Source organism: Trematomus bernacchii, unplaced genomic scaffold (genome assembly GCF_902827165.1).
Source record: "Trematomus bernacchii unplaced genomic scaffold, fTreBer1.1, whole genome shotgun sequence".
Classification (NCBI taxonomy): domain Eukaryota; kingdom Metazoa; phylum Chordata; class Actinopteri; order Perciformes; family Nototheniidae; genus Trematomus; species Trematomus bernacchii.
The window spans coordinates 26146586-26172566 of NW_022987720.1; the positions used below are offsets into that span (position 1 = coordinate 26146586).

Genomic DNA, 25981 nt, shown 5'->3' on the forward strand with positions numbered 1-25981 from the left:
GCAGATGATGATCTTCCAAAATCCCTTTGAAAGCAAAAGTCTTAAGATGAGTCAGAACTCAGCAACTGTGCTTGCTTTCAATGCCAGCACTTTTCTTCCCCAAATGGGAGCTATATCTCTTTTTGGAAAGGAACACTTTAAATTCAAATATTGAACGTCATTCTCTGTGTTGAGTGTTTGCTGTATATAGTGCTGGTTTATGAAATGATGATCCTTCTGCTGTTCCGTATACAGCATTTGCATAACTTGCTCCAGATAAAAATGAATCTCAAAATGGAGCATGTATCATCACTTTTGCATGTGAAGGCAAGCCGTTTATGTATAAACAAAAACCTCTACATGCATTTGCATCAATGGATGATCTTCAGATTAACATTTTACATTCACTGTAAGTATGACATACGCAATTGCTAAGGTACAAAAATAAATTCTCCATTAAAAATATTCTATTTAAATATTTGATACAGAAAAGCAGCTTTCAAAGTCGAATTTAACGATGTAATTTAACTGCACTTTAGGCAGAAATGTTCAGGCCGTTGAGATAAATATAAATGAGGTTAAAATAATAACCTAAATCATATAAGCAAATGATTGGTTATTGTGCAGGATATTACTGATAATACAAATGGCGGTTAATGGATTATTTTAGCTTTTATAAACTTTACCTTAACTGTTGGTCTATTCTATATAGAATAAACATATTGATGTCTAATGGGGCGGCACACTTCGGAACACTCTTGCATTGCTGAGGTGTCCTTGAGCAAGGCACCATAACTGCCACCTGGTACAGTCAAAGCTTCTTTGAACATTAGGAAAAGCGCTATACAAATCAAATGTATTATTATTACAGGAAAACCTGGAAGCTCTGGCACCTCTATAACAAATGCATGTGTTTTCTCAGATTGCAATGTGTGTATTAGTACTGTGTACTGGTGAATTCAAACCAACAATTAATAAAGGGTCTTCTTCTGTTTTAAATTGACATTGTTCTTCTTGTATTACATTAGGTATTGATATTTATTTCCCCTTGTATTCAATTGCATTGTATTATACAAACGTAATGGAAGGTAATCAGGTTACATTCCTTTAAATGTGCTGCTTATAATAGATTCATTTTTTCTCCACAGGTAACTATTGATTGTAATGGATTTAAAAAGTGAACACCTCTCAACCCTTCAAAGCAACACATCTCTCTCTCTCTCTAATGATAGCGAGAGAGGAGAGAGAGATATAGAGAGCATGAGAGAGAGATATGAGTGACTCTCGATAGCTCTCATCATATCTCTCTCTCGTCTCTCTCTCTCTCTCTCTCTCTCTCTCTCTCTCTCTCTCTCTCTCTCTCTCTCTCTCTCTCTCTCTCTCTCTTTGCTCTCTCTCCGCCTCTCCCTCCCACCCCGGTAGTCGCTAGTTCTGTGAGCGTTCAGAAGAAAAGGAGGAAGCGGAGGGAGAGCAGCGCGGCGGCAGCTCGTCTGAAAAGCCAAACAAACTACCGAAAGACAACCACCAGCTGATCGCTTCTCCACAGTTTCTACCCCCTCTACTCGGAGCAGCGCCCGGAGAAAAGACTTCTGCAACCCCGGAGGCGCGAACTAACTTAGCGTCGGTTCGTTAAAGTCAGAAATAAGAGACAGCTTCTCAGACCGGGAGAATGGCAGACTCGGCGGCGGCCAGCAGCGACGGGGAGGACGGAGGTCGCGAGGAGCCCATGCGGGGCTTCGCGCGCCAGGGAGCCCTCCGCCAAAAGAACGTGCACGAGGTGAAGGACCACAAATTCATCGCGCGCTTCTTCAAGCAGCCCACCTTCTGCAGCCACTGCACCGACTTCATCTGGTGAGTGAGGGGAGGAAACATGATTTCATTTCAGTTAGTTTATTGCTATTGTTGGTGCTGTCATGGAATAAAGTAGGTACATAAATTGAAAGATGTAGGATATATAGTCTAATCTATAGATATATAGATTAGGTTTCATTTGAATTATATTAGATGTACTTAATTGAGTACAAATTGGGATTTTTTATTTATTACAGCAGCATATAAAAAAGGCACATCAATTAAAAATAAACTTAAAGAAGGTAAATATATTCACGTTAACAGTAGAAAGATATATATATAGCGTTCACAATATACAAACATACAGAATAAGTTAGAATACACTATAATAGACTAACCTACTACTAAATATGCTATACATATAAGATATATTCATTCTAAAGCTTGCTAACTAGTTGCAAATGTAGTTAATAATGTAGATTATTCAAGTATATTCATTAGAAGGTGCAACAAGAAATTGAATATAAAGTTATGTTTTGTTCATGATTCAATGACAATTTTAATGGAAAAACTTGAGAGAGATGGAGCGATTAGGCCTATTTATATTAAAAAAAAAGAAGACAAAATGGCTGTAGTGTTTGATAGTAGGCTAGGAAGGATAAAGAAAGTGGGAGGTTCTGCACTGGTTGCAGATTCCTCAAAATAAACATTGATTTCAGTGTTATTCATGTACTGTACTTGTTGATGCTATATGTGTGTTAGGTAGGGCAGGAGGAAAGACCTAGAGATATGTGGGCTGCACAAGTGTAAGAAAGGGAAAGCTGCAGGCCAATGTTTGATGGTATTAGGTAGGAAGAGGAACTGAGAAAAAACAAACATTGAATGGCGGCCAACAACCAAAAGTGTCTCACATGGGTCAAAACTCAACTTGAGCCTTCCTCTTCCTGCTCCTCTTCCTTCTCTCTATATGTTCTCCCATTAATAACCTGTGCAGACATGTCACCATGCAACCCACCAGGGTTTACTAGACAGTGACTGCGCCGGGTTATCAAATTAATTTCCGGCTCTAGGTTGGCCTAATTTGTCCCGTTTATTATTATCTGTGCTGTGCACTATTCCCAAAATGGCCATTATTTAACTCCTGTGATGGGTTTTTAATTTGTTGAATGGCTAAATGATATGACCTAAAAGATTGTGTTTGTGTGTGTGTGTGTGTGTGTGTGTTCATGGGAATCTTATGGGATGATCTCACTGGTTGTTATAAACTAAATAGATGAACACTGGGGTATTTCTTAAACCGTTCACATTATCAAAGTCTATTTATCTGGGTCATTAGTTATAATTAAAAGAACATGTTTGATTTTCCCGCCCCACAGAACAGTTTATGGTGTGTTTGTGGACATAACTCAACCTCAGTGCATCTATTCTACTGTTCACACAACAATCAAAAGTCCTCCCTGCCTGCATACTTCAGTGTTTGTGTTTAGGTGGGTTCTTTTGGAAAAAGCTTTAGCGTTGCACACAAATGGCAGACAGTATCTGACATTGCTTCTACGCACATGTCTTGAGGCAAAGAGAGAGTTTTAGGATTCATTTTCTAAGGTGTGTGTGTGTATGAACTGCTGTGACTGTACAATGTTCAACCTGTTTTTTTGTTTATGTTTTATCCACAGGGGTTTTGGCAAGCAGGGATTCCAGTGTCAAGGTACGTGGATTACACACACACACACACGCATTATTAGCTGGTGCTCCGTTGCTTGATGATCAGAGATTACCTTCTCTAATCCTTTTTTCTAGTCTCCTTTGTCATACATGTTTATTTGTCTTTCTCTCCACCTCTCTGCTACTGTCTACATATCACTTTCCCTTTACTTCCTTTATTTCAATGCGAGCTCTCTTAGCTCTTGTTCCGGATTCAAAAGTCACAAATTATTTAAAATAAAGTAGAAAAAGGCATTTAAGAAGAATGAGGGCATGCCATTATTTATTCAGTCTTTCCTTTTTAACTGGGTTTAATACAACTATTTACCAAAACTATAAATCTTGATTCAATCGTCATAAGCTCAACACATTGAAAGCTTGCACCAAAAGAAATGCTGAAAAGAAAGAACAGACAACTGATTTCCTACGTTATAAAATATTGGTGAGATGTGCAGGCTTGGATATTAAAAATGATTTATTTGGAGAAGATAATGTGAGTTGAAGATAAATGTACCTGTGGGTTTATCATATAAAGAGAGCGATTCAAGATAAGTGGTGAGCCTCTGTGGGGAATCACATGTTGCAGCAGAAGAAGAAGAAGAAGAAGTCTGGTAGTGGAGGCAGGACTTTGTTCAGTGGAGCATACTGAAGGTTATATTTAGGTATCGATAGTTGGAGGGTGACCAAGGAAGTGGAAGGAAGTGAGTCAGCATGAAACAGTGCTGTATAATAGTAACTCCATTTCTTTTTAAACGCATCAAATGTATAATCAATTGGGGCTTTTTCACAATTTCATAGCAGGAAAAGTACAAGTACAGCTCTATAGAGTGGTTAAAGTGGACCTATCATGCTATATTTGAATAATATAGTGTAGGACCATACCTATATAAGGCATATTTATACTTTTTTTTTTTCAAAATACCAAACAGATCATGCATTTTAGCCATGCCTCATTTTGCTCAATTTGACATTTTTAGCTCTGTTTTTGCAAGGGCAGATTCAGTGAGAACAGCACCATCTAGAGGCCTGGCATATGCACTACAGCGTCTCCAGCGCTTTCGAACGGCAATGGCCGTGGCTGTCTCCTCCTGATTGGTGGAGTTGGCCCAATAGCCGTAGCGCCACCGTCCTGACGTCAGGACAGTGTTCAAATCTGGATCAGTTTTTATCAGATCCGTTGCAGCCCCTTTTTTAGAGATTTGGGTATGGAGGAAAATAGAGAGGGTTGTGTTTTCTGACACTTGGTGAGTTCCCTGGAACACCGGGGACACATATTCATGTATAAAAGACGTACAAAAGTGCATTTTGCATGATAGGTCCCCTTTAAGTAATGAGTCCTAAAACCCAGAAAAGATGTAGCAGTTTACCACTTCCTAGTCCCTCTTCTTGTGTTTTTGGTAAGAAGCCTGAAATAAGGACTGTGGTTAATACAAGCTTAAGAGAATGTCACATTTTGTTCTACGACATAATATACCACACTGGTGAATGTCCGACACTGTTATGTGTCATCATCAAAGCTGTGGTTGCCAACAAGTGACTAAATAAACTATGAGTCCAGCTTTAGCTTAGCGGTGGAGATGCACAGCCATGCAACCGTGATGTCTGTTCATAGCCTAATGCTAGCTACTTCAAAGGTCACAGAGTGGCATTAAATGTGTAAATTATCCTTCTGAACAAAATGTGGTAAATATCTTAAATTTGTGTTCGCCACAAATAAAATGTTCTGGAATATTCCAAAATCCAATGGGGTAATCCTAGTGCTTTTTGTCAAGAGAGCCCTTGTGGTGCTAACTTTCGGTTATACATATAGTTCATCACTATACTGCTCTATTCTGATTAAGTGTTCAAATAAACCACTGCATTGAGACAGTTAAACAAGTATGCACAATACCAGGATCTGCTAAATAATTCTTCATTATTGTTTGTTTACATCTCTGCATTTTGTTTAAAAATGTCTTCTGTGAGAAAAGCCAATTGTGTACTTGAGAGACAAGCAAGCAAGAAACAGTTAAATTGTGTGCACCCCTCCATGGAGGATACAGCTTGAGACAAAAAGTGTTCATTTTGTATCAGTTCATCACTTCCTGAAATGATAACACGTAGTGTGACATCCGATTTTGTGGCTGTGGGTGGTTTCATCTACTCAGAAAAGATTGCCTCTACTCTAGGCACTGTTGCACTTATGAGAAAATAGCTTTTTCTGAACTAATTTCCACCGTTTGAGACAGATTCAGCTTGCTCTTTATGGGCAACTATGGCTATGCATTGAATCTGTTCAATCTGTTCATACGATAGGTATTGTATAAGAGGGCTTTAGATTCAATACATTTGGGTTATGTAAGGATTGGGTCTGCATTTGCATTTACCACAGTCTTTGTAAAACCCAACATAGAATGAACCATTGTCTGCCAACCTTTCTTCATATAAACTATTCATTAAAACCAATACAGTTCATATGTCAAAACTCAAGTGTATCTATATTTTCTTACACCCCCGAGCCGCCACAGGGAATGACATAAGCTTTCAGAAAAATAAATCAAGTTGTCAAAAATGCATTAGGGCTTTTTTTTTACATCAGTTTGCTTAAAATCAATGTCTTTTCCACTTGTATTAACAGCTAACTGCATGTGTTCAAGGATTTGTACGTCTCCTAGCAACAGTGAGTTATTAAGACGCAGCCGTCTATATGCTGTGGGATGGACGAGCTGCTGTTCAGCTCAGCAGTGGGTTGGATGGTAATTGGCCGGTGTGTGTATCGTGTCCTTTAGAGGAAGCATCCGCTGCACTGTAGGGACCCTCAGGGGAGGAAGGGTGTGTGGGTGAAGGTGATGGGGCACCTATTGTACTCTGACACCAGGGAGGAGGAAACATTGATAGAAGTGTATAGAAGACTGGGGAAGAGGAAAGGAGAATTATCCAGATTTCCCTACAGTAGAGTGCTGCAGGAATGAGTCCTTAAACACAGAAATGAGCGAGCATTAAAGGACTTCCAGGTTCCCTGTTGTTAAAGTCAATGTTTTTGGTTGAAGTAAGATCAGTTTTTAATACAAGATTTTCAATATCGTCATTAAATACCCCCACTTGAATTTCCGAATCCTATATTTTTCTACAAAGCAGCAATAGCTAATAAATGAATAAAATAATCACGCCGACCATTAGCCGCCTTTAGCTTAGCGATGGAGACGTGAAGTAATGTGATGTAGTTTGTTTGTAGCCTAACTTTAGCTTATGATGTCTGGGGATTGCATTTATGCTTAAAAAAAAATCATAAAAGTAGTATTAATATGTGGAGATTATCCTGCTGAACAAAATATGCGACTATCATAAACGTCTGTTTGCCATGGATCCTATTTACTGCGATATTCCAAAATCCCATGGAAAATCCCTTTTTTTGTCAAAGGAGCCCTTGAGACACTAAAACATGTCATCACTGCACCACTCTATAGTGCCCAAAATCATGTACGTATGTGTTTTTGAGAGAGAGAATGATCTAGGCCAGGGGTGTCAAACTAAATTTCATCGCGGGCCACATTCGCATAAAGGTTGCACTCAAAGGGCCGGTTGTAACTACATAAATATATAATATATATATATAAAATAATGTATTGTATTATATTATTGCCTCTGAATTGGATTATTATCGGATAGGATAATAACTTAGTAATTAACTACAAAGCAGAAGTCTAGGGCAAATAATTGCAAGTCTCTTCAGTGCATGTCACAAAACGAGATGCATTGTGGGACATGTAGTTTATGGGCAACCTGCTTCTGTAAAGTGGCATGTAACCGTATAATAAACGTATTATATTCTTTGCAAGCTCTTGCAGGGCCACATAAAACGAAGTCGCGGGCCGGATTTGGCTCCCGGGCCTTGAGTTTGAGACCCCTGATCTAGGCAGATAGGCAACAGTTTGCTTCGTCCATTAAGTTTGTTTGTGTGTGCTTGTGTGTTTGTCCTAAGTTAGTCTCCAACCAATTTGTCCGTCTGGAGCAGGGTATCATTTCCCTAGAGCTCAGGGAGAAAGGGAATTCCTCTGCAAGGGCACACACGCACGCACGCACGCACTCACGCACGCACACACATACACTCCTCAGTAAAGTGAAATCAGTTTTTAGGTGTGCTTTGCCTCTGGGGTTGTGTTTGTTTGACAGTCACATAGTTCTTCTCACACAAGTCAATTGAGGTGGATGTGTGTATGCAGCTTGATGCACAGTTTATGGTTAGGTGAATTTATATCTGCTTTGTTTATTATTATATGAATAATTCAGGATTTGAGAGAAATAGTGTTTACTGACGGTGTGTTTACATGTCTTTCAATGAAAGGGGATATCATGAATAAGACGCTGGGGATGTGTTTATTATAGCTCGTCTGTTTAATGTGAGTTTAGGGGAGTGGACAAGTCTTTACTATCTCACAAGGTGCTTCAACTTTCTCTGTGAGTTTCTTATGAGCTGCAAAGCAAAGTTTCATTAGCAGCATTTAACGGTGTGCCACTTGTTCCTCTTGGTCTCTTTTCTGCCTTGTCATGTGTGAAAAAAGGAAGTTACATTTGCTTCAGCTACATCAAGTAAAGATATATTTTTAGATGCACTGTAATACACTAGTTGCTCACTAAGTGCACGTTATAATATGTCCAATGTATGAGTTGTTGCACAGTGTTTTGTGGTACTCTGCGCCCTACCAGCAGCTTTTACCAGGTGTTGTAAGGCAGGATGTCTACCCTCAGATGATGTGATGTGTACAACTCTTATTTCATGCCTGAAATGTACGTTGGATTGTCTTGTTGGATTTCCGTACACTTCAAACTTTCCATTACACACCAATCAATATCTGCTGTTCAGACACAACGTGCACAGTACACTCCATACTGTGGGCCTGTAATCTAGTTCCACACACACACACACATTTGAAGCTGAAAGCAGACCAATTTTCTACGAGACAAAATCTACACACTCAAATTGGAAGTCTATGAAGGTGAGTTTTAAACACCTGTCTATCAGGATCAGAATCAGAAACCCTTTAGTCGTCTCACGATGAGCATATTTACATTTGTACTGCAAAGGGACAGTGCATATAGAGGGGACTGTAAAGACTGAGAACACTAGTAGATAAAGAAGCAAGCACACACAAACACTTCCATGGTAAAAAAAAAAAAGTCACATCATAAAGTCAGTGAAAATATAAAAGTAGTGAATTAACAGCTAGTAACATGGGTGTTAATTCACAACAACTCCTCTACACCTCTCCTTTCATCTCTGCCTTTTCATTGGTTGGACGAGTGTTTGAATATTGCACATTAGTAATAAAAAGGAAGTTAAACAGAGCCGTTTTTGTACTATGCATACAAGCAGCGCTGCAGGCTGTGTTTTCCACATTGTGTAACTCTGAACATGTACACAGTATCTTTGGTCAGAGAAGCTCTCTGAGTATTGTTGAAGCTGTAAACAATCCATGATCTCAGGGAGATTCTGCAGCTTCCCATACACTTGAAAGAGTGTATGGGCGGTAGCAGCTTGTGTTATGTAACGTGGTGTTTTCTAAGAAATATGTGTGAGAGTTTTTAGGTTTCTGTGTGTGTCGGTATGAGCTTGTGTTCATTTTAATGAGCTTGTGTTTTGTTAAAGGCGGTTGTTTGTGCTCTAGTTCTTCCAAACGGTCGTTTTTTTTCTGCGTGTGTGTTTATGCACATGTTCCTAATTGAGTGTGTTAATGATGAGTTGGGTTTCAGCGTGTAACAGGCTGTCGAGTGTCCTCCAACTGTCCCCTCACATACTTGGCATAATGGACAAATTATCCCCTCAGAGAGCTTGAGAGGGATGGAGAGGGGACTGAGAGGCAGGAAGTGTGAGAAATGTGGCAAATAGGGCAAAAAGGAATTTCGACGCACAAATATAAGGATGGTGGGATGAGGAGGGAGAAGCAAAGTGAAGGTTGAATTCATAGGGGGAGGAGGAAGAGGGAGAAATTGAGTGGGAAGTGTGTAGGAAGGAGAGAATTTCATGTGATATCCTAGGAAATTCCAATGGAAGCAGCTCATAGGAAAAACGGGAGGATGAAAGGAACGTCCTTAGAGACACAAATACTAACGTTCTGTTTCCTCTGTTGGCTTGTCATGTAGCCTGGTGTAATATGAAACATACAGAGCAGTCTATAGTTACAGGATACAGAGAAGAGAGGGCTGGCTTTGCTTTGAAAAAAAGAGGAAATCATGCAGGATTGAGGAAGGATAAATTGGGGGCAGAAATGAGAGATGCATGCTTTGTAAGTTCTCCATAATGTATTCTGTTCAGCATCCTAAATATAATCCTTTTATAATGTATATGAGGCCTTCTTATGAAAACATGCCGCTGATGACGCCATCAAGACAAATGGCTGTGCATCTTTTTGCAGTCTGTTTGCTTGTTCTTGAAAAGCTGAATGTATGGTACATTCCTGCAGCCAGAGGACGGTGAGATAAAATGGAATATATTAAACAAGGCAGCTGGTTGAAAATGAACGACAAAGGTATTGTGGAGCGGCACTCGAGCAGAGAGGTGGTGGGTGAGATTTGTCCGCCATGCAGAGGAGATAATGGACAGGAAAAAAACAGACAAGAGAGAGGAAGAGATAAAATGGTGTAGGCATGGAAAGTAGATTGCACCTAAAACAAGCCCATAAAGGTGTTGTTGGCTGCAGCTATTAGCACTTCTTCTTTGAAATAAAAAGCACAATTCAAGACTTGTATTTCCCAGCTTCTCTTTGACTCCTGGCATCTTTTCTGTGCCGGTTTAATCGAGTGTCTCTCGCTTTCACCAGCTGCTGTTGGGCACCGTGCCCACAGCTCCTCTGTATTCACATTATACGCTTTTCCGCCTATTCAGGTTCAAATGACTTGGTAAACATTTGCAAAACATCTGCGTCTGTTGGCGGCGGCGAACGTAGCTCAGGTGCTTCGGTAACTCCAACCTGTGTGGGCGGAGAGGTCTCGGGATCCAAAACCCTGCCTCCTACACACCGACACACACACGAAAACAAACGGGTATCCACGCACGCACACACACACACACACTGATGTAGAGGTGTATCACTCAGATCCAAAGGGAAATGGATCAAACATATCTGATTGTGTCATCCAGTCTTTTGTTTTAACACCTCCTGTCTTCTCTTTGTATCCCCGATATCTGTTGACCTCCTGTCTTTTCTCTTTCTTCTCCACTTCCTGTCCACCTTCCTGCCCGTTATTCCCTTTTCTCACCCTTCATTTCTTCCGTCTTTCTTAATATTTCTCTCCTCCGTCTGTCCTTCCTTCGTCTCAGTTCCTTCTCTCTCCTCCTTCCACCATTCCTAGCTCCACACTTCTCCTTCCACCTCACTCTCCTTCTCCCCCTCGTCCCCTCTAGTGGCGGTGTGTTGGAAGCTGTGGGCTTTGATGCTTTTATAAATAGCCCAAGTGTTCCACTGAGTACCACCAAATGGGATGGATGGATGGATGGATAGATGGATGGGGGAGTGGAGAGGGGGATGGAAGAGGAGGGAGTGTGTAGGTGTGAAGGGAGAACATTGGAAATTGCCAGAAAGGATAAAAAAAAAGGATTGAAAAGCAACAGAGGCAGACAAAAGGTGTTAGTGAGAGAACAGAGAGAACAGATCGAGAATAAAGATTCGAAAATGTGGGCTTTAAGAGGCCGCAGGTACTTTTAAATATCTTGTAGAATAATTAGCTTTCTCTTTCTATGGAATACATGTGTACTAATGCAACAGAGATCTAACATTTTAAAGATAGGAAGCATGATTAAGAATAGTTCTCCATCATGTTAGCTAAAATATTCATTGTTGGGAATTATTACATTTTTGAGAAGATTTTAAATCCAAATTATCCAATTTGAAAACACTCAGTTGCTTGAAGGTGTAACAAATGTTGGTACATTTAGACATCTATTCTACATCTTCCTGGAGGAAAGGTCATAGTCTTACTGGTGTTTGGTCCTAAAACAAAGCACTGCACAACATTTGACCTGACAATGGCTCAAGTTAAAACAGACAAGATATGGACTAAGTGATTTTAGTTCAACCTGTGGAGGAAATCAATGTCAGTAGGAGATTTGGCAAATTCATCCAACCTTATGTTGGGGTTACAGAAACGTCAGGGGATCACCACAGGCAATAGGATGGATCGCACTATGAACATCTCTCATAACTTGTTTCTGCATCCATGAAAACAGTTGTTGGATATTTCTGTCCTAACGACAAACAACCAACAGACTTTTGAAACCTGTTTAAAAAATGCTCATGGGATGGAAGAAATGTTCAGATCTTTTACTTAAAGGTAGGGTAGGTAAGTTTGAGAAACCGGCTCGAGATACACTTTTTGTTATATTCCATCTTCTTCTTCGAGTCCGTAGCAATCTCAAATGTCGTTCTGCCAGTATCGGGCACAGGCCACAGCTGATGGGGTAGGTTCTGCCAGGTCTTCTGGACTGCACTGGGGGGCATCGGCACATTCCAGTAAGTGGGACATTGTCTGCACTGATCCACAGCTGCACGTGTCTTCTGTGGTGTAGTTCCACACTTTCATCAGTGCTTTACACCTCCCCTGTTCCACACGCAGTCTATTGAGTGACTTCCAGGTTGTCCAGCCAAGGTCGTGGCCACTAGCAAGGCTTTCCGTTGGTGTGATTCCTCTGTCCAGCCATTCAAGAGCTCGTGTGTGTAGTTCCACACTTTCATCAGTGCTTTACACCTCCCCTGTTCCACACGCAGTCTATTGAGTGACTTCCAGGTTGTCCAGCCAAGGTCGTGGCCACTAGCAAGGCTTTCCGTTGGTGTGATTCCTCTGTCCAGCCATTCAAGAGCTCGTGTGTCATGTCTTTGCCATTCATCTTCCCAGATGTTGGTCCTTGCTGCTTGTTTGGTTGTCTGGAGGGGCAGGACTGTCTGCACAAAACTGGCTCTGGATCGGAGCCTGCGTGGGGGTGCTACATGGCCATGCAAGGGGTGTCTGATGTCTGTCTCCTGTGTTCTCCGTTCATCTTGAGCGATACCCAGTCGTCTGATGTGTGGGGGAGAGATGCCGGCTAGTGCATAGAGGCACGGGACAGGTGTTGTCTTAACGCATCCCGTGATGATGCGGCAGGTGTCATTCAAGGCTGTGTCGACCAGTTTGGTGTGACGTGATCGGCTCCAGCTTGAACAGGCATACTCTGCTGTAGAGAAACACAGGGCCATGGCAGTTGCACGGATTGTTGGTGGATCTGCGCCCCACTTGGAGTTCACTAGTTTGCGCAGGATGTTGTTGCGGGTGTTGATCTTGGCTTTGGTGTTCTCCAGGTGTTTCTTGAAGGAGAGTGTCCTATCCAGTGTAACACCAAGATATAGATATATTCCATGGAATGCTCTTAACATCCCGATAGCAATGAATATCTTAAGTGGTTTGACAAAAAAATCCATAAAAAAATGTCATCTGTGGAAGCCGTAGTACTGTAAAAAGCACGACCAATCATTTTAGCCGGGCCGGCTAAAATAACTGGATGGCCTACCTGCCTGTCAGCCTTCCATCTGTGCACAAACTTATCTCGTGCCCTCATTGGTCATGTTCGTGTGTGTTGGAGGAGGGGCTCTATAAGGAAGTGGCAGATTTTCTCCGGCTGTGTATTTTCAAATTCTAGCGATCTCGAGCCGGTTTCTCAAACTTACCTACCCTACCTTTAAGTATAAGTATCAATACAAATGTGTAGAAATACTATGTTATAAGTGAAAGTCCTTCGTTTAAAATCGTACTTAAATACACGATTATTGGCATCCGTCATAATTGCAATTTACGATTTTTGATGCAAAAGCTCATTTTCATTTCTTTATATACTGCTGCTGGATATATTTACCTTTTTTAATATATTAGTAGATTTATATTTTGTATGATGTATCAATCTTGTTCTATAAAGTAACTAAATAAATGTAATGTAGTAATAAAATACAATATTTTCTTCCAAATGTAGTTCAGTAGGATTATAAAGTACCAGTAGTTTATAAAGTATACCTAAAAAAAAAAAAAAAAGCACAATACTTGAGTAAATGTACTTCATTACGGTCTGCTAACGGTAGCACTAAAAGCTCTTATTTAATAACCTTTTGAGCTCTCTAAATCCTGATGTGTTCAGTGTTGCATGGACTTTGCCCAATCACTTTTTCAAGGACTTTATTTCCAGCGTTTTCAAGAGTCCATGTTATACAACAGCGCTCTGCAGTCTTTCATGCCACGCCACTGTAGAGCTAGAACAACTCTGATAGTGAACCGCAGCCGGCTTTATCGATGGGGCCGGAAATATTGCAGCATTATAGTGCATTGATTTTTCCTACAACCCCCCGCTGCTTTTCAGACACAACAAACTTGCATCCTAAACAGCATGCGCTCAGGGTACACAGCAGCATAATATGAATCATATATTTTAGGTGGGTTTGCTCATTGTGATTACACCACGCCGCTGTGTAGGATGAATTTAAATTGATCGCTGTCACCATCTGAAGCTCCATATTTAACACCATTTTATACAGCGTGAATCTGAAGCTACAATTTGAAAAGAGGAATTTGAAAAGTGCAGTTACAAGTCAAAACTAATTGTATTTATTCATGCAATTCATTTTCAGTTTGGGCCAAGCTAACTGAGTGTTTATGTGTGTGTTATAGTAGTTGGTTGTCTGACAGTAACACCCAGTGTGTGTTTCCTCCCATTACCTCTTCCTCTTCTCAGTTTAAAGTAGAGGGTGTCAAAGAGCTGTCATGTGTGTGAGTGTGTAATATCTGTCAGTGTGTGAACATGTTTGAGAGATAGAGCATATTAGTGTATGACTTGTTGAGTATATGTGTAGAAATATAAGCGAGTTAATTAAACATTTCAGGTTTTTTTTAGTATCCGCGGTTGCTATCTGATGCTTGTGTGTGTTGGTCCACAGGTGTGTGTGTGTGTGTGTGTGTGTGACAGTCTAATTTAACTTGTAAGTGAGGGCATCTTCTCCTTTTTTTTCTCCAATCTACTTTCACACATCTGAAGAATCTGATCACGCAACAAGTGTTTGTGTGTGTGTGTGTGTGCTCCTGTGCTCACTTTCAGTTACACATTTGCAGACTATCTTCTTCAGATCAGACAGCCAATGTGTCAAGGCCCACACACACACACACACACACACACACACACACACACACACACACACACACAGACACACACACTAGTAGATGCAACAAGCCATCAATAACTACATGTAGAAGTAGGCAAAGTGTGAAGTATCACTTAAATACTTTTAAGGAAGATCTTATTTGAACTATATCACATCAAATCTGACTTTAAGTCTGCAGGCATGTTTATCTGAGGTCTACAGGAAATTGTTTATTTTTCTAGATACTGACACACCAATTTCAAAAAATGACACAATCTAATGCATATTTTCCTCTGCAATATTATTGAATGTGGATGAGAAGTGATGAATAGGATATAATGTTGATAAATGTGTGACACTTATGTACATGTACTTATAGGTACACATTTTGGATTGTGAAGTCTTTGTTGATGATTGATCACTCTGGATATTGGATGAACCACAGCTGCCATCATAGAGCTTGTGTGCCTATTTGTATACATGTAAACAACATTAGTTTTGTAATAATTTTGGGCACAACATATTGAAAAATCTTTACTTTTGGCACTAAAGTAAAACAAATGTGCACGTTTATGATGGTTCAACCAACCAAGACCCAACCCCGTAATATGACTGAAAAGCAAATATCGAGAAGCCAGCACCTTGTTAGCTTAAAGAAAACAAGTAAGTCATCAGAGTCATCTTGTATCTAAAAAACACTCAAAAAAGACCTATTTCTATAACCAGTCTGCAGCAGTTGACTTCTGACTGTTAGCTTTTCTCTCCTGTGTTATACAGTAGTTAGCCTATTTGTCAGAGTTAACAAAGTACTTAGTTTAAAAAAATGTGAAGTCAGGAAATGTCAGCTCATTAAACCAATGTCTGGTTGGCTGTTTCTAAGTTTTCCATAGCTGCAGCACATGAATAGGTGCTCGTTGTGAAACTGTGTCAGTCCCAGAGAGAACCGTCACCTTCACTTAACTCTGTGAAAAGCTGCTTCCCTGCAGGACAGCGGGGGAATGGTTCATTCTGCCTGTGGCCGACACCAGCCCCTCCAGCTGACATCATTAAAGCCCCTATGAGTCAAATGTGAACGTTTCCTGGACTTGGTGACACCCAGAGTTAGGATGAGTAGCACCAGAATTGGAACTGCAGTGCTGTTTTTTCGCAAAGGGTCACCATAGCACATGTAATATCTTTATTTACTATGAGAGTTGAAACAAAATCACTATCAGCAAGCATGAAGGCACATACGGAATTTAACATCAACAAAGACACTTTATTAAAACAGCCACAGTATTATAATAGAAAGTATAATGAGTAATTTAGGGTCTAAGTAGTAAGATGCAAAATGTCCAAAAATAGATGTTGGACTAAAAGGAGCCGGTATTTCTGACCAGGTGCTTTTTGTTCAGTAAGCTCACCTTCAATATCATTTCAATCAGGAGAGACTTATAAAACATTTCTTGACGTGTGCACAAGATGAAAGACATTTGAATGGTCTTTGGCGATTAGACCCCAATCGTGATATCTTATGTCTTCGGGTGGAGGTGCAGCCATAATAGGAAACCCTCCTGGGGTTTAGACACTGGTGGTGATGTTGATAGGATTGGTTTTTAATGAGGAGAAGGGATGAAGAGGATCTGGATTTGATAAGGACTGGACCTCTGATGAGCTAGACCTGGGTGCTAGATATGATGACTGGAGGTGGATGAGGTGGCGGAGGGCTGCAGCATTAAAAACAATGACAGCTGACTGCAGGAGAGAGGAGAACTGGTTTAAAGTTTGAGTCCAGCGCGATGATTGGCTGCTGGAGATTGGTCAAATGTAATTGGTTACAATGGACGCCCGTAATCAGCTTATAACATGCAGTTGAAGAGAGAATGAATGTAAAGCTAGTCTTCCTAATTGAACCTATGGTTTAGCTTCATCACATCTGGCACACAAGTCCACATCGAGGATGATAATTATGATTATTTGGTTGTCAAATACGGTCAACATGACAATTTCAAGTATCTTACAGGATCAAATTACACATTTTGACAGCCATGGATGTAAACTGCAAATTGGCAGAGGCTTACAACCACAAGATGCTAAATGTAGTATCCTTTAGCACTTTCTAAAAGAATAAAATAATTGTGTGTGTGATAGATAGATGTCGTGGTGGCATGACTTTACTGATGAGTTTCTTCTTCATGTGGTTCCTCTTCTTTACGAAATAGCCCTTGTAACAATGGTTTTGTTGGACACCACCTCAAATTTGGTAATACGTCAATGCAATTTCTATCACCATTACCTAAATACACATTTTATTTTAAATGTTTTTGCCTTGCATTCAAATTCTTAGTTACAGTATACTGTGTGATTGTGTAAATCTGCCGCACCACAGCAGTCTCAGTAAAGATGCCAAAGGTGTGTTTCTGACTGTTCCACCCACGTTGCTCTCACCACACTAACACATTATGTTCACCGTTCAGTCATTATTCACTCTCTCAACACTTGTCTCCTCCATGACCGCTGTCACAGGACCTTTGCCCCGCTCTGTATGTGATGTTTGTAATGGCGAGGATGAACACATTGAACCTGATCTGTTGCACTTGTGGCCATTTGAACAAATGACGAGATATGCTAAATGTCTAAAACGTGAATCACGGTGTGTAGGTGGAGCGGCCCACCTGGATTACTAACTGCGGGGGGAGAGAGGCTGCTGATGTGGGTTTGAAAATGTACAGCCATATCATTTCTTAAACAAAAGGTCATCGAGTTTCTCGGTGGACTAAAGAGTGCAGAATGAGGATGACTTTTAAATCGGTTTCCTCCGTTAGGGATATATTTTTTACAGTCTGTTTCTTAGACAAGGTTGCAAAGGTCTATTTTTACCCAGGCATCTGTAGTGCTTCAGTTTCTTCTCTGCAAACTGCGTACAACACACAACACACATAAAGAACTGGTTTGGTATAAAGAAAAAGCAGCAATAGTTTACTAAACCATATAATACGGGTGCAAAAATGGCTACCGTACAGAGCTGGATGAGGTATTTGAAGTTTAACAAATGTCGTAGTATTCAATACTCGTCAGTAAATCATAAATCTAAAATGGGGTTGATTTTTTTTTTTTTGTCAGTGTTGCTCTGTGTGTTTTGTGTTTGATGAAGAGCAGATAACTATGTCACTGTTGCTCCTGAGATACTTGAACCCGTTCATCTATAGATGGTAACCTAGCAACAGGGACACGAGCCGACTGGAGAGCAGTGATCTCAGACCGGTTTTTCAATCCCTCCCTCCATCTTTACTGGATGTCTCGGTTTTTTAAATTATTTTTGCACTTTTAATGTCACATCTCTCACTTTTCCTCTTTCCGCTCTGTCAGCTTCAACCATTAAAGTGCTGCTGCATTAGTTTCAAATGGGCTAAACTCCTTAAGTGTTTGATTTGTTTTAATTTGGATTCTAATGCAAGGTACTGTACAAGGGAAAGGTGTTGGTTTTCAGTAGTTTGAGACAAAGATATGAAGACTTTCTGCAGTCCTGATATCTATAAAGAGCTTGTGTCACCATTTTGGAGCCAGGATACCGAACAGGTGTGATTTTGGCGAGGGGAACATGGGTCCAACTCCCAGTGAGGAAGTAACAAGCCGATTGGCCGATGCAGACTGAAGTGCACATGCTGGAGTGTATGGTTTATCCATGTCCTTGGTGTAGAAAGAACCAGATCCCTTCACACTCAGCATGGTAGAACAGCACCAATGTCTTGAAGAGATTTCAGCCAGCCACTGGCAGCCATTGAAGGAAGTGGAGGAGCGGGGTATTGAGGGAGAACTTTGGGAGGTTGATAACCAATGAAGCTGCTGAATTCTGAATTAGCTGCAGAGGTCCGATGGCACTTGCAGTTAGACCAGCAGTTGCAGGAATGGAGTTTCCAATGTAGGTCAATTTGAGGAAGTCTTTCGGGGTCTGGTGATGTCACGTGAATGGCACCGAAGTTGTAGTATCATCATTTGGCCACTAAGAACATTTGCTTCAACGTCCAGTGCACTTCTTCCATTCTAACTGCAGTGCTTCCTCGTCCCTCATTACTTTCCTTGTATTCCTTCCTGTCCTCCATCCATTTGTCTGTTTGCCAATATCATTGTTGAGTTGGAGGCTTTATGTGCTCTTAGAGTGTTTAGAGTGTGTATTCTTTGAAAGTCATCCATCCGCTGTACTGTATCTTCAATCTAACAGAATTATCTGTTGTTGTTTCATCACATATTCATGATTATAATTAACCATAATTATCCATAATGATGGTTCTCATGTTCCACCATTTATTTTTTTAGAGAGGGTAGAGTAAACAAGACAAAATCTGTAGTCAAAATATGTTTATGTGTACGTCTGCACATGTACTGTAGAGAGCATAGCACGCAGTCTGGCAGGAATGGTCTGTTGCCAAGCATTGCACACACACACACACACACACACACACACACACACACACACACACACACACACACACACACTGCAAAAAAAGTCTGAATTGTAACATTAGAAAATTCCACTTTTTTCTTACATGGGATATCTCTGCAGATCACCAATACTTGGCTAACAATTTTATTTTAAACCATATTTAGCCATTACCAATTCTTTCATTTCTTCTTTCAAGAAAATGTCACTAGTCCGAAGGGAGATTTCAATAACATTTCAAATAGTTGTGCAGGCCTATTGATTAGAGAATTGTATTGAATATGGTTTCTACGCAACCCCAGCGACTACTGCTTCAGATTAAAACGCAACGGTTGGTTCTCCACCTGATGAGGTGTCCTCAGAAAGACACTGAACATGGTGGTTAGGTCGGTAGCTCAATGCCATCGATGTGTTATTGTGGTGTGTCAAAAAGAGGGAATTTGACAGCGCTTTGGTTGAAGGCACTGGAGAAATGCAGCCCATAATGCATCACTTTGTGCTGCAGGACTTCAAAGAAATGTCACAACTGCTTTTTCGATGAGGACATTTTCAAGAGAAGCTTTCACAAAGGGGACTACTGTTAGTGATGGATCATATTGTAGAACAAGAGAAGCTTGAGCAGAGTCGAGAGCAGCTCCTACAGTAAATAGTTATATCGCAATAGCAATATCAGTCAAAATAATAGCGTTTTGTTTTTCAAATCGTGCACAATAACAACATCATAAGAGCCTCAAAAATAACCAAAGGCCTTAATCCACACCCCTTTTACTCAGAAAACATTACTCACTCAGTAGTTATTGCAACATGATGTACTGGAATGATTCTACACATCTAGTGAGTGTGTTAGAAGACAAACCATTTGTTTAAATGAAGGCTTGCGTTTTTACATTGAATTTGGTTCATTATTTGGTATTCAAACCTGTTAGTCTCATGGACTCTCTCGTCAATATCTGCAGCTCTTCACTCTCACCCCTCTGTCCTCTCTCCCACTCTCTCTCACTCATCCTCCTCATGCCTCCTCTCTCCCTCTCTCTGCATTAATGAGTTAATCAGGAGAACAGATAAAGCTGCACGTCGAGGAGAATGATCATGCTCTTCAGCAAATCAAATGCAGTCAACAGTCATGCATGTTTAATGTGTGCACTTAGGCTTTCTGTTTCTCTAACAAAATCTCTTCTATGCTCAGTTATATTTCCTGCTGTCTGGACTGAAACAGCAGATATTGTTTGTGGGGGAGTTAAGAGAGAGAAAGTGGCAGTGAAGGGGGGAGGGAGTGAGGGCAGGAGAGTTGATGTACAGTACAGGAGAGTACAGGGTGGACTGTAAGTGTGTGGATGTGTGTGTAAGTGTGTGTGTTTTCTGGCTGGACATGTTCAGATGTTGCCCGTTCAGGTCATACTGTGGAGGTAGATGTACTTCTGAGAGGAGACTAAGGGCCACACACACACACACACACACACACACACACACACACACACACACACACACACACACACACACACACACACACACACACACACACACACACACACACACTGAGAGAAGGACACAGAGAAGGAGAACAGAAAACCACTGTTGTTACAAAGATGAAGTGCTCAAGGATGTATTTCTTTTTTAAATCAGTGCTGTTTTTTAGCCTTCATTTTATTATTCTTTACAAAAAATGATACAAGAGGACTGGATATTGAACATCTGTATACTTTTGGGGATAGAGACAAAACATGTGTTTAGTACAGAGAATCAAAAGTAATCAAGTACCAACAATCTGGCATATAGAGCTAAAAAGTAATCAATTCAACATTTTTTAGGATACTACTCTGAGGTTGGTCAACCGCTGAAATATCTCATCAACTGTTGGATTTGATCTTTTGTACAAACTTTTATATCGTATATATTTACAGATCGAGCTAAGGTTGCGAGTTTTGTTCCCTCAGCACATTTGGAAGAAACAGATATGGACTTACTGTCTCTTTCAAGTTTGATCAATGTCATAATCTATGCTTTGCTGACAAAAAACACAAGAGATGAGACAGAACAGGAGACTAATGGATACAGCCAGTGATAAAGAGAGGAGGGAAATGGAATTAAAAGTGATACAAAGAGACGGATAAAACAATCAGACAGAGAGAAGTCTAAAGACAGAGACATGCCTATGATGGACAGAAACATGGAGATGGAGTGAATGAGAGGCATGCTGTGAATGAGAGACAGGATAAGGGTGGAGGTGTATGTTGGACCACGTGAAATCGCTTTGTGCCAGAATTCCTCCACAGTGCTGGCACAGTGAAGAGACTGAAAGCAGCGTGAAGCCAGACAGACTGTCTCCTGGTTTTCTAACTGAATGTAAGATGGTACACTATTTAGAGGAATAGCATACTGTATTAACTGATGTTCACGGGCCATGAAGAGGTCCAACACTATAACAAAGTCCTGTATCTTCCTATCTTTACTCTACTATTATGTAATTGTATATTTCATATTCAGTTTCAGAGAAAGTGATTAGCTTGGTCACCTTTCTAATTTTCATTTGCCAATAGATTATAACCTTAAGTCAAAATGATCAATGTCAAAATTAAGAATAAGTACAGTACACTTTCTGTATAATTATTTGGATTCCTAAACAGGACTACTGAAGATGTGAATGTATTATGTTCAATCGATGTTAGAAGTAAAGAGTTCAGACAAACATCCTTTTTCTGGCAGAGTGTGTTGCACATATTGTCAGATTTTGACTTGACCTTGCTTCCTTCTCTTCCACTTTCCTCCTCCTCTTCTTCTGTTGCTGGGTTGTGGCTCTTTGCCAGCCGACACTTCTGCATTGCTTCAAAGACTTGTTTGATTTTTTACTTTTGACTCAAGGTCTGTATGTCAGATTCCAAGTCAAACCTCATCACTGATTCTTCACCGGTTAGCTCCCCTTATCTATTGTGTTAGCTAGCTACAGTATTGAGAGCAACATCAGGAGCTCTATGGATACATCTCTCAACACCCATATGAAACAGAACTGGAAGCAGATTTTCTTTTTCTTTATGGATATTTTACAAATCACTCCCCTTTCAAACTGTATTCTTGTTTATTAATAAAAACTTTTTTTTACCGTCATATAATATTTTATACCGGTTTACTTTATTCTCTTATTTTTTTATAACTATAATGATCATATAAAGATGTGCCTTTACCTCACTGGTTGTAGAAAAAGCTTCTTATATTCGTTAGCATAGCTAGCTAACCAGATGCTAATAGCAACAAAGGTATAGACTGTATGATCAGTATGACAGATGAACAGATCGCCACTGGGCTTTCAACTAAAGACACAGCCACGCAAAAACTGCGGCATGTGTACGGCTCCTTATCTGAAGTGCCGGAGCAGCGTTCTGGTGCTCTCCGTCAGCTCTACACCCCTGTCAGACGAGACGTATACCACGTGATGACACGTTAGGCTCGTGTTGTGTTCAAGCACCCTGACCTTGGCCAGGAAAAACAGGCACTCGCTTGTTTAATTGTTTTGCGGTCTAGATTTCTTTAATTTTTTTCTTTTTTGCGTGTGTTTATAAATTACCTCGAGGGCCGTATCAAATGTTCTTGCGGTCCGTATACGGCCCGGAGGCCGGAGGTTCCCCACCCCTGGACTAGATTATACTTGTGGCGCCTGTGGCTCAGGATGTAGAAGATTGTCCTCCGATCACAAGGTTGTTGGTTAGATCCCGGTCAACATAATGAAGTGTCCTTAACCCCAATTTGCTCCCGGTGGCAAGGCCGATGGTGTGTGAATTTGAGTTTCCCTGAGCAAGTGGCACCTTGTATGACGTGCTGACTTGCTTTTTCTCATACTGCCTGTGCGGCAGGACCTCTTTTCACCCTCTGTCTGAAACCAGAGCCCAGTCTGCTCTGATTGGTTAGCTGGCCGGCTCTGTTGTGATTGGTCAACCACTTATGCCGCAGTTCCACTACACGGTCGGCCTCGGCCACGCTCGGTACGGCTCGGTACGGCTTGGCCTTAACAGGGCTGACTCACTTCATGCTGCGCTTCCATTACAGTTTAGGAACTGGGGTAGTTACTATAGTAACGCAGTGTAGGCGGAGCCGTGACGTCATCTTCAGAGAACTCCAGAAACACAACACAGCCGTTAGCTGTTAGCACTCAGAGCTCACAGCTCCTCATATATGTTCAGAAACTAGACAAAAGTTAAACAAGTACAAACCACAGACTGCCTGTGTCATGGTGAATACAGTCGCTGCTTTATTTATGTCTGTATAGGCCGTTGTTGTGAGTGTGGACGGTCGGAGCATATACTGCGTTAGCTTAGCCAATCTCCATTTAGAAAACACGCATTTTAAAAGGTTTTTCGCCTGCCGTCTGTCTGCAGACTTGACAAAGCATTAATTCATGGTTTTTACTAACCGGTATCAGTATGTTGTTACTTCGGCATCATTTTGAAACGTGTATTACAATTAAATCATGGTCAAATATGTCCATCTTGTTGTAGTTGTAGCCCCTTGCCAGCGCTCCTCTCTCTAGTTTAGCATACTCAGCCCGACTCAGCCCTGTTTGTTGGCCTCGATAGAACCACAATTTTCTCGGGCCAGAAAAGACGTGAAAAAGTGGCCCCGGCCGGGCCGGGCCGAAACTAGGCCTAGTGGAAGCGCAACCAAAAACGGGAACGGCACGACACGGCACGCTTAAAGCGAGCTCCGCGCTGTAGTGGAACTGCGCCATTAGAGATGTCCCGCCCCTTAGCCTATCATGTAAAATGTGTTGGAGCGCTAGCCAATAGAAGCGCAAGTGTTACAGAGTGATGTCACTAGGCGGAAGGTGGGAGAGAAACTTTGGGATTTTAGCCTTTGCAGACCATTTACATGCATACAATCCTACACACTACAGGAAAGGAAAAACCCCAGAGAGCACAACAGGTCCCCTTTTTAAGGATCAATTGGGGAAATCATATATCATAACTAAGATTTTGAGAAAAATCTAAACTATTTTTGTCACAAAAGAACCACGTAAATCTGACTAGCTGGTCATCATCCAGGCTGTACTCCACCACAAACCAGCAATGAACATACTGCATGTCATCTGTCCTCGTCAACAACACTTTAACAGTGTGTCCTGAGAGGAGTGAGATGAAATGTGCAAGTGTTCCTCCTTTCTGTGCTCCGGGCCATTCTGAAATGAAAAAACACAGCGTGACAACTGAAGGAACAGATGGACTCATTGACAACAAAACAAAACCTTTAAAGAACTCTAGTTCTTAAATCTTAAATGCTTTTAACAAAAATTCAACATGACATATCTTTTGAAAACCTGGACATCAAAGTAGTGCAATTTTTAAAAGGCTCTTTTTTTGCGAGCGTAATTGATTGTTTTGTTTTGTTTACGCTCGCTTACGATCATCTCACACTGGAGGTCATAGTGTGCCTGCCAAGTGAAATCCCATGAAGAGACACACTGTAACAGCATGAAACATGATGTATCGCTGTAGCAGGAGATGAAGAGAGGATGGATTGATGGAAAAGAGAAGGAGTGATATGGGTGTGCTGACTCACTCCCTGACCCTACTCCCTGCTTCTCTGGAGATCGGCATCGTGGGTATTTTTACTTTGGCGTAGGCTTGTTTAGCCCCCTTATATAAGCCCTTACAGACACATGTACACACACAAGGGGAGGTGCCCAAGGTAAATGGTGTGTTTTGTTCAGATTATTGACTTTATTTATCTACTCTTCTTCTTGTCTTCCTTCAGTGGCATCAGCTGCTTCTTTAAGTCTCTCACCCCACTCATCAGGATGTTTTCTCTTCACCGAGACAGTAGGAAGAGCAAGAATCAGGAACTGTAGTCTTGCTCGCCCATACCTTTCTCTCTCCACGCTGTTTAAACACTGCCAGGTCTGCCAGGATGTGGTCAGAGAGAAGGTCTCAAGGATGTAGTGTGAAAACAGCTGATCTTGTTATTCAGAAAGTAAGCACATTAAACACACAGTAATATAAATAGCACTGCTATTAATCTCAATGGCTTAGCTATGCTTTTGAAGTATCCTGATTTTCAGGTTACAGGTTTTGTGTCCAACGCACTGCTCACATTGTGTCATCATTATGTAAAAAATCAAATGAGAGGCTGAACGAGCCTCCCACATCATGGGTGCATTACAGCAACTCAAGCCTCCTGATGAACAATCAAACTGCTCTGTGCTATTTTTCTCCTACGAATCCACTACTAGCCCCCGACTAGGCAAAAGGTATAGCTGTTGGCCTGGCACTCTGCACGAGACTTCTTTTGCTTAAAGGCCAAATCATTTTAACTTTGACTTTGGAAGCAGTCAACCTTTCAAAGCGCAGCCAATTAGATAACGGCTGTATCGGATGTATCCAAGTGACACATGCAATCAGGGGAGTGTAATCAAAGAAAAAGTAATCTCTGGTAAATTCCTAGACAAACCCAACATCAAAAACACACCTCAATCTCACCTGGGAAAGTAATACATAGTGAATAAATGACGTATATGAAGAATCTGACTGTGAAGTGACTGACTGTAGAGTCGTACCCTAACCCTACATCCAACCCAGCTGTAGTTATGGTTGTTTTAAGCAGATGTAACCATGGCTCTCATTGGTTGGCTCAAATTGCCGAAAAGTCAGTCAATCAGTCAGTGTTTTTAATTGCATGTAGAAAATCACCAGTCCAACTGTGATGGAAACTTCTGAAGCAATTGCAAACAGGACTCGGAGAGACACGAGGAGAGCAGGAACTTTGATGGCAAACACTGACGGTTTATTTGGAGCTTGGGCCGGAGAATTCACAAGACATGTGCTGTGCCACGAGTTGACATAGGTTGAGATGCCAAATCAATCCTCAAGATCTCTACCCCAGAACCCATGTATTTATTTAGTTCTGCGAGAATAATCAACATGCTGCATAACAAGATAAAACAGGCTAAGCACAATAACACGTCTATCAGCTTCCGCCA

The 25981-nt window shown here is 41.0% G+C and overlaps 1 protein-coding gene across 2 annotated transcripts in view; it reads left to right on the forward strand.

Annotated features, from left to right (window-relative positions):
- Positions 1-1411: 1411 nt before the first annotated feature.
- The window catches only part of LOC117492333 (protein kinase C beta type-like), a 97644-nt gene continuing 73074 nt past the window's right edge, over positions 1412-25981 (forward strand). For both annotated transcript variants that reach the window (XM_034142518.1, XM_034142517.1), the window contains exons 1-2: positions 1412-1830; positions 3444-3475. In XM_034142518.1, coding sequence (XP_033998409.1) covers positions 1649-1830; positions 3444-3475 — 214 coding nt within the window. In that variant the 5' untranslated portion in view covers positions 1412-1648. The remainder of the gene's footprint in view (positions 1831-3443; positions 3476-25981) is intronic.